At 40.6% G+C, this 16,459-nt stretch overlaps 1 protein-coding gene across 1 annotated transcript; it reads right to left on the reverse strand.

Moving 5' to 3' along the window:
- Positions 1-4,320: 4,320 nt before the first annotated feature.
- On the reverse strand, positions 4,321-5,358 carry LOC137947667 (uncharacterized). The gene is made up of 3 exons (XM_068793452.1): positions 5,042-5,358; positions 4,819-4,912; positions 4,321-4,638 (listed from the first exon to the last, which is right to left on the reverse strand). The coding sequence occupies exons 1-3, from the start codon at positions 5,356-5,358 to the stop codon at positions 4,321-4,323; spliced, it is 729 nt and encodes a 242-aa protein (XP_068649553.1).
- Positions 5,359-16,459: the final 11,101 nt, after the last annotated feature.

The raw sequence follows: 16,459 nt of genomic DNA on the forward strand, positions 1-16,459 counted from the left end.
GCCGGGTTGTTCCAGAGCCGCAATTACATGCCATTAGTCAGCCCAGAGCACTCTTGTTGGATTCTATACAGGAAGAGGCACAATAGTACCCGGATATTATCTCCTTATGCCAAGATATCCAGCAGGGCACAGCGGCACCACATTGGACGGTTCAGGACAATCTCGTCCTCTACAAAAACAGAATTTTTCTACACCACACATCCTCTCTGATTAACAGCATTTTGGCCTCCTTCCATGACAGTACACATGAGGGCTGACAGAAAACATATTTCCGGTTCAGTAGGGAGTTTTATTGGAGGGGCATGAAGCTCAGTATAGCTGATTATGTGGCGGCTTGTCAGACTTGTCAACGGAATAAAGCTGAAACATTAAGTCCAGCGGGGATGCTCCAACCACTTCAGCTTCCATCACAGGTCTGGTCTGATATTTCTATGGACTTCATAGATGGACTTCATAGATGGACTTCCCTCTTCGTCGGGTAAATCTGTTATCCTTGTAGTGGTGGATCGTTTCTCTAAATATGGGCATTTCATTCCTTTGGCACATCCTTACACTGCTTCTCAAGTCGCTCAACTTTTTATAGATAACATTGTACGATTACATGGACTGCCTAATTCAATTACCAGTGATAGGGATGCAATCTTTACAAGTACCTTCTGGAAAGAACTCTTCAAGTTACAAGGCACCACGTTAGCCTTTTCTTTAGCACACCATCCACAGATTGATGGTCAGATAGAGGTCGTCAACAGAACCATTGAAATCTTTCTCCGCTATTTCGTGGGGGACTCACCTAAGAGGTGGGTTAAGTGGCTCGCCTGGGCTGAGTTCTGTCACAACACCTCCTACCACAGCGCACTCGGCACAACCCCATTCAAGGTGGTATATGGTAGAGAACCTCCCCGTCTTTTAGCCTATGAACCAGGGGCCTCTATGTCGCCACTTTGGACCAAGTATTAGCTAAAAGAGACACATTCATCATTGAGGTGCGCACTCATCTACAGAAGGCACAACATTCTATGAAACAATATTATGACAAGAAGCACCGGGAAGTCTTCTTTTCTCCTGGAGATTATGTTTGGTTGTGTCTCCAACACTACAGGCAGCTGTCGTTGACACCCTCCAAACGTCACAAGCTCTCTCCAAAATATTATGGTCCCTTTCAGGTGATGGACCGCATTGGGACAGTGGCCTTTAGATTGCAGCTACCACCAGAGGCCAGAATTTACAACGTCTTTCATGTCTCACAATTAAAGGCCTTCCACGGTGATTCGCCTTTGCTGAACACCCCGTTGCCACCACACCATGAGGGACATGTCCTTTCTACCCCGGCACAGGTATTACAAACTCGCCGAATTCAGGGTGATTGGGAGATCTTAGTGCAATGGGCAGATGCTGACCCCAGTGACACGACATGGGAGCCATTAGCGGCATTTCGCACCCTCTACCCATACTTTGAGCTTGAGGACAAGCTTTTTCTCCAAGGGGGGTGATGTTATGGACTCCATAGCATCACGAGTTATCCATAGGCATAGGAATTAAATTATGTCAATTTACTTTTCATGTAATTTCAATTCGGTTTGGTTTACTTTAATTGGTTTGGTTTACTTTGGGTTGGTTCAGTATAATGTGGCGTGAACCACTTGACCTAATGGGTCATCTTTGTATTTTCGTCCTCAACCCTATTTAGGGGGACATGAAGGAAAAGAGAGGCAAGTATTGAGAAAATTATATTTTACAGGTCTAATTCTCCCTCAGAGGTCAAGGTCGGATTCTCCCTTTGAGGTCCAAGGTTGAGCTTCCTCCAGAGCTCCTTCATTCTAAATTGAGTTCCACCATTACTCATTCAAGAAACAAGGGTTCTCTTCCAACGTCAAGATCATCCATGGAGGGAAGAGAGGAAAGAAGGGTGACTCGATCCATTTGAAGGGAAGAACCTAACATCTACTTCAAAGCAATGCCGATAGACACACTACCGATAGCAATGGAGTGTGCCCTACATCTAGCATTAAGACTGAAGTAAGAAGCAATGGCATACCGGCTAGAAGTGATTTTTAATCTCACTTATAATGCTGCAGGGCCTCATGGAAGGATGCAATAGCGTGAGGGGGAATTTTGAAAGATGAAGGCATATTGGAAGATGTGCCATTTTATACAAAAATATTTTATATATCATTTGCAGCAAGCTATGAGTTCATGTTGTTATCTCACCCCCAGCTTGAGGGGGAGTGTTGGAAGATAAGATCAAGCCCAAATGACCAAGGAATGCCCACATATGTAAGATTATTATATAATGGGCCACATGACCAAGAAAGGCCCACATGATGGGCCCAAGCCCATAAGAAGTAGGACTAACAATGATTACCAAGAGCTAACATCCTTATCACATCAGTTGGAAGATCAAGAAGGACTCACAAAAGTATCTTTATCTTAGGTTCACAACCAAAAGAGTTTTAGTTTAAGTTATATTTGTCTTTTATCAATATTGAGTTACCTAATTGTGTTAGGACTTACCTTAAGTGTTACAGTTTGGGTGTAATTGGGACAAGGGTAGGGGTAGTTTTATTGTAATTGGACTCTACTACCTTCCTCTATTATAAATAGAGGTTCATGTACTCTGATTACAACAAGTTATTGATGCCAATGAAGTATTTCACTGTTCCATAAATTCAACAAGACTTCTTGGCTTCATCACTTGTGCTCTTAGACTCTGTTCTCAACCAATCTTTAAACAAGGCAACTTCATTGAAGATCACATCCTTGCTCTTGATAACCTTAAAACTTTGGTCATCCCAAAACCGATAATCAAACTCAGTACCACTATATGCAATAAAGAACCATATCTTAGATTTAGCATCGAGTTAATTTCTAGTAGCATAATCAATATGAATATAAGAAACAAAGAAAAAAAATTGCAAGAAAGAAAATTTTACCTCTTTGCCGCTCCAGACCTCTTCTGGTATTTTGCGATCCAATGGCATTGACGGACTTTTGTTGATCAAATAGGCAGTAGTGTGAATAGCTCTCAGCCAAACCATTGTGTTGAGGTTTTCCAGGAATGGTCTTCTTCATCTTGATTCCATTATCGGCATAGTACAGCTTGAAATCATCATCTATGTATTCTCCCCCATTATCTGATTGTAGGCACTTTACCTTCAAATCTGTCTCATTCTCAACCATTGCTCTCCATCTCTTGAAGCTATCAAAGACATCAAATTTTTTTTCAGGAAATTAACCCATATCTTTCTGCTTGTATCATCAATAAATGTCACATAGTAGTTAGAACCACCAAGGGAAGTAACAGCTGAAAGCCCCCACACATCAGTGTGTACCAAATCCAATTTTGTTGTCTTTTGTTGCTTTTTTGGCCTTAAAAAAGCTAACCCTCTTCTGCTTGCCAAAATTACAGCCTTCACACAAATGTTTGTTTACAGTTTTCTACCCTGGTAGCTTCCCTTTGGATTGAAGCACTTTCATTCCCTTCTCACTCATGTGATCAAGCCTATAATGGCATAAGTGAGAATCAGTAACGGCATCAACAACCGTAACTGTGTCTCTACAACTGGAAGTGATGTAAAGAGTACCAATTTTAACTCCCCATGCAACAAGCATGGATCCCTTTCTGACTTTCCAGGTAGCACCATTAAAAGTCACATTATGACTTCATCATCAAGCTAACCTACTGAGATCAGATTATGCATCAGTTTTGGTACATGTCTCACCTTGTGAATTTTCCACACTAACCCATTTGACATCCTCAAACTGATATTACCAATACTGACAATATCCAAGCGTTCTCCACCAGCAAGATACACCTTCCCGTGATCTCCAGCAACATAATTCTTCATGATCTCACGATGTGCGGTGGTGTGAAAAAATGTTAGGATTGTCACGAGCCATGGATCTTGTCACCCTCCTCTCTTCTCTTCCTTCCATTACCTTGCTTTACATTGAGATAGAATGATGGAATGATGAAGATTGAATTTCGGAAAGAGAATTTTGGAAAGGAATGGGGGAAAAACGGGAGAGAACTTGAAGGAGCTCTCAGCCTGTTTATCTAATTTACTCTAGCTAAAGTAGACTCAATTGCTACTTTCTCATTACCCTAGCCGTCCCCCTAAATAGGGTTGAGGACGTCCAAAACACTATAGACCCCTTGGGTCAATGGTTCAAACCAAAAAATGCTAAACCAACCCAAACCAAAGACAAAAACCAAACCAAAAACAATTACATGGAAATTGAAAAACACATTAATTAATTCCTACGCCTATTGGTAACTCGTGATTCTATAGAGTCCATAACATCACCCCCCCCCCCCCCCTCCTAGAGAAATTGCATGTCCTCAAGCTCAAAGGAAGGATAGAGGAGTCGAAATGCTGATAACGGCTCCCATGTGGTGTCACTGGGGTCGGCATATGCCCACTGGACGAGAATTTCCCAATCACCTTGAATGTGGCGTACTTTTAAAACCTGAACTGGAATAAAAAGGACTCGGCCCTCATGTAGTGGCGGCAGTGGAGTGTGCAGTAGGGGCGACTCACCCTTGAAGGGCTTCAATTGGGAGACGTGAAATACATTATGGATCTTTGATTTCGGTGGTAGCTGCAAGCGGTATGCCACAGGCCCAATTTTGTCCAACACCTGAAATGGACCATAATATTTTGGAGACAGCTTATGGCACTTGGATACAGTTAGGGATAGCTGGTGGTAGTGTTGAAGCTTTAACCACACATAGTCTCCAGGGAAATAAGATACCTCTCGGTGCTTCTTATCATAATAGAGTTTCATAGAGTGTTGGGCCTCCTGGAGATGGGTACGTACCTCAATGAGCATAGCGTCTCTTTCAGCTAACGTTTGGTCCAAAGTGACGACTTTGGATGCCCCAGGTTCATATGGTAACAGATGAGGTGGATCTCTGCCATAAACTACACGGAAAGGAATAGTTCCCAGTGATGTGTGGTAAGATGTGTTATAGCAAAATTCTGCCCATGAAAGTCATTTCACCCACAGTCTAGGTGCGTCCCCCACAAAACAACGAAGATACATTTCAATCATGCGATCGATGACCTCTATTTGTCCATCCGTTTGTGGATGATATGCAGATGAAAATGCCAATTGGGTGCCCTGTAATTTGAATAATTCCTTCCAAAAGATACTGGTAAAAATGGCATCCCTATCACTGATAATGGATGTGAGAATTCTGTGTAATCGGACAATGTTGTCCATAAATAATTGAGCGATCTGAGCAGCAGTATATGGATGCGCCAAAGCAATGAAGTGACCATATTTTGAAAACCGATCAACGACGACGAATATCACAGATTTACCAAATGAAATGGGAAGGCCAGCAATGAAGTCCATTGAAATGTCAGACCAGATTTGAGACGGTAGTTGCAGAGGTTGCAGTAGGCCAGCTGGACTTAAAAATTCAGCCTTGTTTCATTGACAAATCTGACAAGCAGCTACATAATCAGCAATTGTGCTCTTCATGCCCTTCCAGAAAAAGTCCCGACTGATTCGGAAATATGTTTTATGTCGACCTTCATGTGTGCTATCATGGATAGAGGATAGGATAGTGTGAAGAAGTTAGGACGTATGATGCATAAAAATCCTGTTTTTGTAGAGTATGAGATGATCTTGAATCGTCCAATGAGGAGTTGTTGTCCCCTGTTGAATATCCTGATATAATGACATGAGATCCGGATATTGATGTACTTCCTCATGAATAGAATCTAGCACCAGTGAACGTGGGTGACTGATAGCATAAACTTGTGTGGCTGAAATATCCAATCCTGTTTTTGTAGAGTATGAGACGATCTTGAATCATCCAATGAGAAGTTGTTGTCCCCTATTGAATATCCTGATATAATGACATGAGATCCGGATATTGATGTACTTCCTCACGAATAGAATATAGCACCAGTGAACGTGGGTGACTGATAGCATAAGCTTGTGTGGCTGAAATATCCCAACGTGATAAAGCACCAGCCCCTAAATTTGAACTACCTGGCTTATAGTGAACTGTAAAATCAAAGCCCATGAGTTTAGTTAACCAATGCTGCTGTGGGGATGTGGTGAGGCGCTGTTCAAGAAGATAGTTGAGGCTGCAATGATCTGTATGAATGAGAAATGGTCGTCCCCAGAGATAAGGTCGCCAATGTTGGACAACCTTGGCTAACCCAATCAATTCCCTCTGATATGCAGCTAACTTATGGTGGTGTTGTCCCAACTGACGGCTGAAATAAGCAATGGGGTGTCCCAATTGTTGTAACATTGCCCCTATACCTCCCCTGGATGCATCACATTCCACCACAAAGTCTCCCTCAAAATCTGGTAATTGTAGGACTGGTGTTGAGGCTAAGGCCTTCTTTAATAGGAGAAAGGCCTGTTCCGTTGAAGAAGACCAGTGAAAGGCATTTTTTTGAGAAGGTTGTTGAGTGGTGCTGCTATCTGGCCATAAGATTGGATAAATTTTCTGTAATATCCCACTAGGCCCAAAAATCCCTTAATGTTGTGATGGAGGTGGGAATCGGCCAATCTGTTACTGCTTGTATCTTGCTTTGGTCAACTTCATGCCCACAACTGATATGACGTGGCCCAAATATCCCACCTCAGATGTGCCCATAGAACATTTGGATTTATTCAAAACCAAATGATGAGAGCGTAGAATGGTAAATACCTGATGGAGGTGTTGGAGATGTTCTTCCCAATTTTTGTTGTAGACCAAAATGTCATCAAAAAATACTAACACATAGTTGTGCAGAAGCGAAGAAAATACCTCCTTGATGAGGGCCTGAAAGGTGGAGGGTGCTTTGGAGAGACCGAAGGGCATGACGAGGAACTCGAATTGACCGTGATGTGTGCAGAACGCAGTCTTCTCCACATCAGCCTGGTGAACACTTATTTGATGATAGCCTGATTTCAAATCTAACTTAGTAAAAATTGTAGCACCATGTAACTCATCCAGAAACTCGTCCAAGACTGGAATGGGGAACTTGTCTTTAATTGTCTGCAAGTTGAGTTTCCTATAGTCGACACAAAACCTCCATGATTTATCCTTTTTACATACTAGTAACACTGGTGAGGAAAAAGGAGATCGACTGGGCTGGATCACGCCCAAAGCGAGCATATGCATGCATTGTCGTTCTATTTCATCTTTCTGTATATGCGGGTAACGATACGGCCACACCACTACTGGATCAGTTCCCAACTTTAAACGAATGCGGTGATCGCAGTGACGCACTGGTGGTAGACCAGTAGGGTCATTAAATAAATCCGTAAATACTATAACTAAAGGAGTTAAATGACCATCACCATTGTGCTGAAGTTGTAAAGTGTGAAGTGCGTTAGGGACCTATGCCACAATACCTTGTAATGTAATCTGACCGTGTGGTGTTGTAAATGTCATAGTCCGAGCCTTAAAGTCCCATAATATAGGTCCTAAAAACTGAAGCCATTTGACCCCCAGCACCAAATCAAATCCAGCCAAGGGAATGACTAGTAAGTCTGCCTGAAAGGAATGTCCCTCAATGGTGAAAGGGGTGTTTGCACATAACCCCACACTTGCAATTTTAGCCCCATTGGCCACTGAAACCGAGAGACCCCTTTGCTGTTGAATTTCCAATCCCAATTGTTGCGCTGCTAGTTCACTGATAAAATTATGTGTGCTGCCCGAATCAACTAAAGCAAGTAGCATGAGATGGTGTAACCTGGCCTTTACCTACATGGTATTAGAACTACACAAGCCCCTGCATGGCATGGAGGGAGAGCTCTGGTTCTTGTTGTTTGTTATGGATTAGTTAAGGGTTTATTTGCAATTTCTATTCATTAGGGGTTTATTTGTAATTTGTTGAACATTAGGGTTTATTTGTAATTTGTTGAACTTATGGCCTTTGGCATGTTTTCCCTAACTCCCTATATAGGGACGTGAAGGAAAAGAGAGACAAGTATTGAGAAAATTATATTTTACAGGTCTAATTCTCCCTCAGAGGTCAAGGTCGGATTATCCCTTTGAGGTCCAAGGTTGAGCTTCCTCCAAAGCTCTTTCATTCTAAATTGAGTTCCACCATTACTCGCTCAAGAAACAAGGGTCCTCTTCCAACGTCAAGATCATCCATGGAGAGAAGAGAGGAAAGAAGGGTGACTCAATCCATGGCAAGGGAAGAACCTAACATTGTACCTCTTCAACAAATTCATTTTCAGGAAGCTCTTCTGACTCTTCTTCCAACAGTTCAATACTGAATAAGCGTTTACAGGTATGTCCTGGAAGGAATTGTTCATCACAATTAAAACATAGGCCCTTGTCCTTTCTAGCTTCCATTTCCTGTTTAGTCAAAAATTTACGTGGCATAGTGTGTAGAGGCACACTGGTAGACTGATCTGCTCGGTTAGGGGCAGAGGACCCAAAACGTGGACCAAATGCAGTACTCTGTATTCTGTTGTTCCAAAATGGTTTTCGGTGTAAAGACTCTTTTAGAACTCTCTGTTTGTGTTCCATAGCTCTGGCATAATTCATTGTTGAGTCCAAATCTGTCGGACCTAGTAATTCCACTTCCAATCTAACCGCCTCTGTCAATCCAGCATTAAAAATCTGAACATGTAGGTGAGGAGGAACAAATTCACTAGCTCAGGCCAACCTTTCTTAGAACGTTTTTTGGTACACTTCTAAGGTGCCCGTCTATTTATAGTTGATCAATTCTGGCACTGGGTTGCTGCTAGCTAGAGGTCCAAACCTCAACTGGCAAGCATGTTTAAATTGCAGCCAATCCTAAGTGGAATGGACATTTCGGTAGTGATGGAACCATATGAGCGCTTCATTGAGCAGGTGGTAGGCGGCCAATGTAACCTTGTCCATTTCCACCATTTGTTGATGATAGAAGAATTGTTCACATTTCGTGAACCACAGTAAAGGATCTTTAGAGCTATCTTATGTAGGAAAGTTAAGTTTAAAGTACTTGGAACCGTGGTTGGTCCTTGTGCATGAGTAGCCATGGGAACAAGTGGTTGGCGCAGTGGTGGATTTGGTGGTGGCGTGAATGGTAGGTGATGTAATGGTTGTGGTTGAAAATTGGTGGCTGGTGGTGGCGTTGGTGCTTGAATTGCAGCAAGTTGTCGAATGACTGTTTGGAGAGATGATTCCAGCGTATGTAATGTATTATGGATGTGAGAAATTTCAGTACCTTGAAGAGTGGATCGTTGTTGAAGTTCTGAAAGTACTTGACGTATGTCCTCTGGAGAAGAGGAATGACCGAGGGTGGACCTATCCGATACCACGTTGTTAGGATCCTCACGAGCCATGATCTTGTTACCCTCCTCTCTTCTCTTCCTTCCATTACCTTGCTTGACGTTGAGATAGAATGATGGAATGATGAAGATTGAATTTCGGAAAGAGAGTTTCGGAAAGGAATTGGGGAAAAATGGGAGAGAGCTTGAAGGAGCTCTCGACCTGTTTATCTAATTTACTCTAGCTAAAGTAGACTCAATTGCTACTTTCTCATTACCCTAGCCGTCCCCCTAAATAGGGTTGAGGACACCCAAAACACTATAGACCCCTTGGGTCAATGGGTCAAACCAATAAATGCTAAACCAACCCAAACCAAAGACAAAACCAAACCAAAAAAAAATTACATGGAAATTGAAAAACACATTAATTAATTCCTACGCCTGTTGGTAACTCCTGATGCTATAGAGTCCATAACAAAAAAGCTCATGAATCTAACACCCAAGAGTCAATAGGGCTATCAAACGACTAGAGAAAAGCATCTTGTGCTTCTTCAATAACCGCATTTTGCAGCATCATTTTTCTTTTCATCCTTCTTCGATGCTCTGCAGTTCTTCTTTATGTGAGCAAACTTGCCACTATTCCAGCATTCCACATTCCTTTCAAATTTGGACTTGCTTCTACCATTGCCCTTGTGACATTCCTCTCGAAGTTCCTGCCCCTAGTATTGACACTTAGGGTAGAATTAGATGTTGACTATTCTCCAGAGTCCTTTCTACAAACTTCCTCCGCGAGAATGGTATCTTGAACATCATTAAAGATCAACTTCCCATTGCCTACAGAGTTGCTACCTGCACCCTTATAGGCTCCCAACAATTTGGCAAAGACGCCAAAAGAATTAAAGCACAAACCTCATCATCAAATTTAATTTGAGCTGATGTCAATTGATTGACAATCATGCTAAACTCATTCAAATGTGATGCAACTGATGTATTTTTTTGTCATCTTTAAATTGAAGAGTTTTTTCATTAGATGTACCTTATTATTTGCGGAAGGCTTCTCATATATGTCGGATAGAATCTTAATCATCCCTGCTATGGTTTTCTTCGACGCCACATTGTGAGCAACGTTATTCAACAGTGTTAATCGGATTACTCCCTGTTAGGAATTAAACACCCTAATTCCAAACTAACGAGAACAATAATAATAAATGTGGAAGAAGGAAAAAAACAAGCGCGAAAAATCACAACAAGATTAATACAGGCTCGCATCAAGGTGAGACTACATCCTATCTTCTGCCGCTGTAGTAATCCATTATGAAAATGAAGTACTTTACAAGATAAATCACACACTTACAGGTGTTTCTCTCTAAATTCTCAGGTTGCAACTTGAGATTCTACTCATATTAAGATGATCAAACCCTAATAGCGGCACCCCTCAATTATAAAGAGAAAATTAGGGCAACTGCGATACAAGAGTAAAATTCCCAAATTACCCTTAATGAAATAACAGTTAATATATAATGGGTCAACTCAGGGTAGGGCGTTAATTAGGCTCCACAATTTTACAATCTCCCACTTAGAAACTCATCTATCATCAATATCTTCTCTACAGCAGAAACAACTTCTTAATCCTTAGAAAGAAGTCCAACTGAAGTTGAACACAACTTCAGTTTCTCGATCGTAACAGTCTTTGTCAACATATATGTTGGATTTTGACTTTCTTCAAGCTTCTCAAGAGCTACGACTGCGTTCTCCAGAGCCAATCTGATGAAGTGATAATGCACCTGAATTTTCTTTTGTTCTTGCATGATAAACATGATTCTTTGCTAAATGAATAGCACTCTGACTATCACAATACAACACAATCTTCCCATGCTTGAGACCTAATTCTTCCCAGAGAGTCTGAAACCATACCATCTCTTTGCTAGCTTGCATCACGATGACATAATCTACCTTAGTGGTGGAAAGAGCAACTATATTCTGCAACTTAGAGACCCAACTAACTACTATACCACCCAATGTGTATACATATCCAGTGGTACTCTTTCTACTATCAATGTCTCCAACCATGTCAGCATCTACATAACCTTGTAATCCAAAGTCTGACTTTCTGAAACATAAGGTAGAGTCTGCAGTGCCTCTCATATACCTAAGAATTCACTTCACTGCTTCCCAATGTTATTTACCTAGATTACTCATATATCTTCTCACAACTCCGACTGCATGAACTTTGTCTGGTCTAGTACACACCATGGCATACATGAGACTGCCAATAGCAGAAGCATAAGGCACATTGACCATGTCAACTCGATCCTACTCTGTAGAAGGTGACTGCTCCTTAGATAGCCTAAAGTGACTAGCCAAAGGAGTACCCTCTGGTTTGCATCATTCATGTTGAATCTGGTCAACACCTTCTTCAACTATTCTTCTTGACACAGTTTCAAGACAACAATATCTCTAGTAATCCTCATCCCAAGGATTTATTTTGAAGCACCCAAATCCTTCATTGCAAACTTCTTGGACAACTCCCTTTTAAAATTATCTATTTCCTATTTGCAAGCACCTTCTATCAACATGTCATCAACATATAGCAGTAGAATGATGTAGGAGTCATCAAGCTTCTTCACATAAAAATAATGATTTGCCTGGCACCTCAAGAAACAATTACTACTTATAAAGGTGTCAAACTTCTTATACCACTGTCTTCGAGCTTGTTTAAGACCATATAGGCTCTTTTGAACTTTGCACACCATTTTCTCATTTCCTTGTGCTTTGAAACCCTGTGGCTGTAACATGTGAATTTCTTCCTCCAAATCACCATGAAGAAAGGTTGCCTTTACATCCAACTGCTCTACGTGCAAGTCTTCATTTGCCACTAGTCCAAAGACAATTCTACTAGTATTCAATTTCACTACTGGTGAGAAAATCTCAGTGTAGTCAATTACTACTTTTTGTTGAAAGTCCTTTACCACCAATCTTGCCTTGTACCACTTGTTGCCATCATGTTCGTCTTTTATTCGGTAAACCCACTTATTCTGCAAGGCCTTCTTTCCTTTTGGCAGCTCGGTCAACTGCCATGTCTTATTGGATAACTATGAATCTATCTCATCCCGCATGGCCAACTCCTACTTGGTTGATTCATTTGTACGGCTTCCTCATAACTCTCTAGTTCACCTTTATCAATCAACAAAATATAATTAAGTGCAGAGGAGTACCTTTATGGTGGTCTGCTAGTTCTGGTAGATCTCCTTAGTTCAGTCACATGAATGTTCTAATTTACATTTGGGGTTATGTTCACCTGGTCTTTCTAAGCAATATTCTCCATCTCAATAGTTGGAAGATCTCTGAACTAAATCACTTCAGACTTCTTGGCTTCATCACTTGTGCTCTCAGACTCTGTTTTCAACCTATCTTTATACAAGGTACCTTCATTGAAGATCACGTCCTTGCTCCTGATAACCTTATGACTTTGGTCATCCCAGAAGTGATAACCAAACTCGGTACCACCATAGCCAATAAAGAAATGTAATTTAGATTTGGTATCAAGTTTACTTCTAGTAGCAAAGTCAATGTGAATATAAGAAACACAACCAAACAATTTCAAGAAAGAAAAGTTTACCTCTTCGCCGCTCCAGACCTCTTCTGGTATTTTTCAATCCAATGGTGTTGAGGGACCTTTGTTGATTAAATAGTCAGTAGTGCTAATAGCCTCAGACAAGAACATCTTTGGCAATCCCGCATGTAATCTCATGCTCCTAGCAAGCTCGTTCAAGGTTCTACTCATCCTCTTTGCCACACCATTCTATAGAGGCTTTCTAGAAATGGTCTTCTTCATCTTGATTCCATTATCAAGACAGTACCGCTTGAAATCACCATCTATATATTCTCCCCCATGATCTAATTGCAAGCATTTTACCTTCAAATCTGTCTCATTCTCAACCATTGTTCTCCTTCTCTTCAAGGTATCAAAGACATAAGATTTCTTTTTCAGAAAATAAACTCATACCTTTCTGCTTGCATTATCAATAAATGTCACATAGTAGTTAGAACCACCAAGGGAAGTAACAGTTGAAGGCCCCCACACATCTATGTCAACTAACTCCAATTTTGTTGCCTTTTGCTCCTTTCTATCCTTAGAAAAGATAACCCTTTTCTGCTTGCCAAAAATACAACCTTCACACAAACGGTTATTTACATTATTCAACACTGGTTGCTTTCCTTTGGACTGAAGCACTTTCATTCCCTTCTCACTCATGTTATTGAGCCTATAATGCCACAAGTCAGAATCAGTAACAGCATCAGCATCAGCAACTGCAACCATGTCTCTAGAACTAGAAGTGATGTAGAGAGTTCCAGTTTTAACTCTTTTTGCTGCAACCATGGATCGCTTTGTCAATTTCCAGGCAGCACCATTAAAAGACACATTATGACCTTCATCATCAAGTTGCCCTACTGAGATCAGATTACGCATCAGTTTTGGTACATGTCTCACCTTGTGAATTTTCCACACTGTCACGTTTAACATTCTAAAACTGACATTACCAATACCAACAATATCCAAAGGTTCTCCATCCACAAGATACACCTTCCCATGATCTCCAACTACATAATTCTCCATGATCTCACGATGTGTGGTGGTGTGAAAAGAAGCTCTTGACTCTAACACCCAAGACTCAATAGGGCTATCAACCGACAAGAGTAAAGCATCTTGTACCTCTTCAATCACCGCATTTGCAACATCATTTTTCTTTTCATCCTTCTTTGGTGCTCTGTAGTTCTTCTTGTTGAATTTATGGAAAAGATAAATACTTTATTCACTTCATTAAGTTATTATAATAAGAGTATATGAACCTCTATTTATAATAGAGGAAGGTAGTAGAGTCCAATTACAATAAAACTACCTTTGTTCCAATTACACCCAAACTCTAACACTTAAGGATAAGCCTTAGCATAATTAAATAACTCAATATAAATAGAAAACAAACATAACTCAAACTACAACTCTTCTATGATGTGACCATAGGATAAAGATGCCAGCTCATGGTATTCATGGTGGGTCCTACTTCTTATGTGGTTGGACCCATATTGTGGGTCTTCCTTGGTCGTGTGGGTTGGAGCACATCTTCCAACACTCCCTATCAAGCTAGGGGTGAGAGAACATCATGAACTCTCAGCTAGCTGCAAATGATGTATAGACTTTTTTGTATAAAATGGCAGTCCTCCCATCTTCCAACACTTCTGTATGTGACTAGACTTGCCACAATTCCAACATTTCACATTCCTTCTGAATTTGGACTTCCTTCTACCATTCCTTGATTTTCCTCTACCTTTGCCCTTGTTGGAATTCCTCTCGAAGTTCCTACCCCTAGTATCGACACTTAGGGAAAAATTAGATATCGATGATTCTCCAGAGTCCTTTCTATGAACTTCCTCAGCGAGAAATGTATCCTGAACATCATTAGGGATCAACTTCCCGTTGCCTATAGAGTTGCTTACCGCAACCCTCATAGGCTCCAAACAATTTGGCAGAAACACCAAACGAATTAAACCACGAATCCCATCATCAAATTTAATTTGAACGGATGTCAATTGATTGACAATTGTGCTAAACTCATTCAAATGCAATGCAACTGATGTATTTTCTGTCATCTTTAAATTGAAGAGTTTTTTCATGCAATGTACCTTATTATTTGTGAAAGATTTCTCATACATGTCAGATACAATCTTCATCATCCCAACTATGGTTTTCTCTGATGCCATGTTGTGAGCAATGTTCTTCGATAGTGTTAACTGGACTACTCCAAACACTTGTCTATCAAGGAGATTACACTCGTCATCTTTCATACCTTTTGGTTTGATATCCGAAAGAGGAGCGTGCAGCTTTTTACTGTACAAAATATCTTTGATTTGCATCCACCAAAATGTAAAATGCATATAATCAAACTTTTTGATTCCAAGTGTTTATTCTTCTCCACCAGCCATTGCTCCTAATCATGAACCAAAGCTCTGATACCACTTGCTAGGAATTAAATGCCCTAATTCCAAACTAACAAGGGCACTAATAATAAACACGAAAGAAGGGAAAAAAAGTATGAAAAGGCACAACAAGATTTATACAGGTTCGCCTCCAGGTGAGATTATGTCCTGTCTTCCGCCCCTGCAGTAATCCACTATGAACAAGAAGTGCTTTACAAGAGAAAACGCACACTTATAGGTGTTTCTCTCTGACCTCTCAGGCTGCAACTCGAGATGCTCCTTGGATTAAGATGTTCAAACCCTAATAACGGCACCCCTCAGTTATAAAGAGAAAATTAGGGCAACAGCGATACAAGAGTAAAATTCCCAAACTGTTCTTAATGAAGTAAAAGTGAATATATCGTGGACCAAGTCAGCATAGGGCGTTAATTATGCTCCACAACTTAACACTCCCACCACTTGTCTATCAAGGATATTCCACTCATCATCTTTCATACCTTTTGGTTTCATATCCAAAAGTGGTGTGTGCAGCTTTTTAATGTACAAATAATCTTCGATTTGCATCCTCTAGAACGTAAAATCCATACTATCAAACTTGTTGATCCCTAGTGTCGATCCTTCTCCGCTAGCCATTACTCTCAATCATGAACCAAAGCTCTAATACCACTTTTTAATAATTAAATGACCTAATTCAAAACTAACGAGAACAATAATAATATTCATGAAAGAAAGGAAAAACAAGCACAAAAACAAACAACAAGATTTATATAGATTCGTCTCAAAGTGAGACTATGTCTTATCTTCCACTGTTGCAGTAATCCACTATGAAGATGAAATAGTTTACAAGAGAAATCGCACACTTACATGTGTTTCTTTCTAACCTCTCGAGCTACAACTCTAGATGCTCCTCGGATTAAGATCATAAAACCCTAATAACAATGCCCCTCAATTATAAAGAGAAAATTAGGGCAACCGCAATCAACTCAGCGTAAGGTGTTAATTAGGCTCCACAACTTAACATTAAATCTGGTACGTATCCTATTATCAAATTAGACTCCACAGCTAACTCTTCATAGCCCGTCTATCAAAGTTGAGGGCCCAATAGAACACTGAGTCACCCAAAGAAGGCGACAATGACTCACTGAGTTTATTACTTTTAAATTTCATATTTTATATTGCTTTAAGTATATTTTTTTCATTAATTATGTAATGAGCAAGGATGCAGGGGCAGAATTGTCAGTTTTAGTGCTAAAACACTTATGAC

This window comes from Aristolochia californica, unplaced genomic scaffold, assembly GCF_029961685.1.
Source record: "Aristolochia californica isolate CCGP_79_NKW_82.1479 unplaced genomic scaffold, dmAriCali1.0.hap1 SCAF_13, whole genome shotgun sequence".
Lineage (NCBI taxonomy): Eukaryota > Viridiplantae > Streptophyta > Magnoliopsida > Piperales > Aristolochiaceae > Aristolochia > Aristolochia californica.

Coding starts and splice junctions, on each gene's coding strand:
- LOC137947667 (XM_068793452.1), bottom strand. CDS start 5,358: ATGGACTTCATTGCTGGCCTTCCCATTTCATTTGGTAAATCTGTGATA. Junction 4,913..5,041: donor ATCGATCGCATGATTGAAAT/GTATCTTCGTTG, acceptor AGTTTATGGCAG/AGATCCACCTCATCTGTTAC. Junction 4,639..4,818: donor GAGACGCTATGCTCATTGAG/GTACGTACCCAT, acceptor GGTCCATTTCAG/GTGTTGGACAAAATTGGGCC.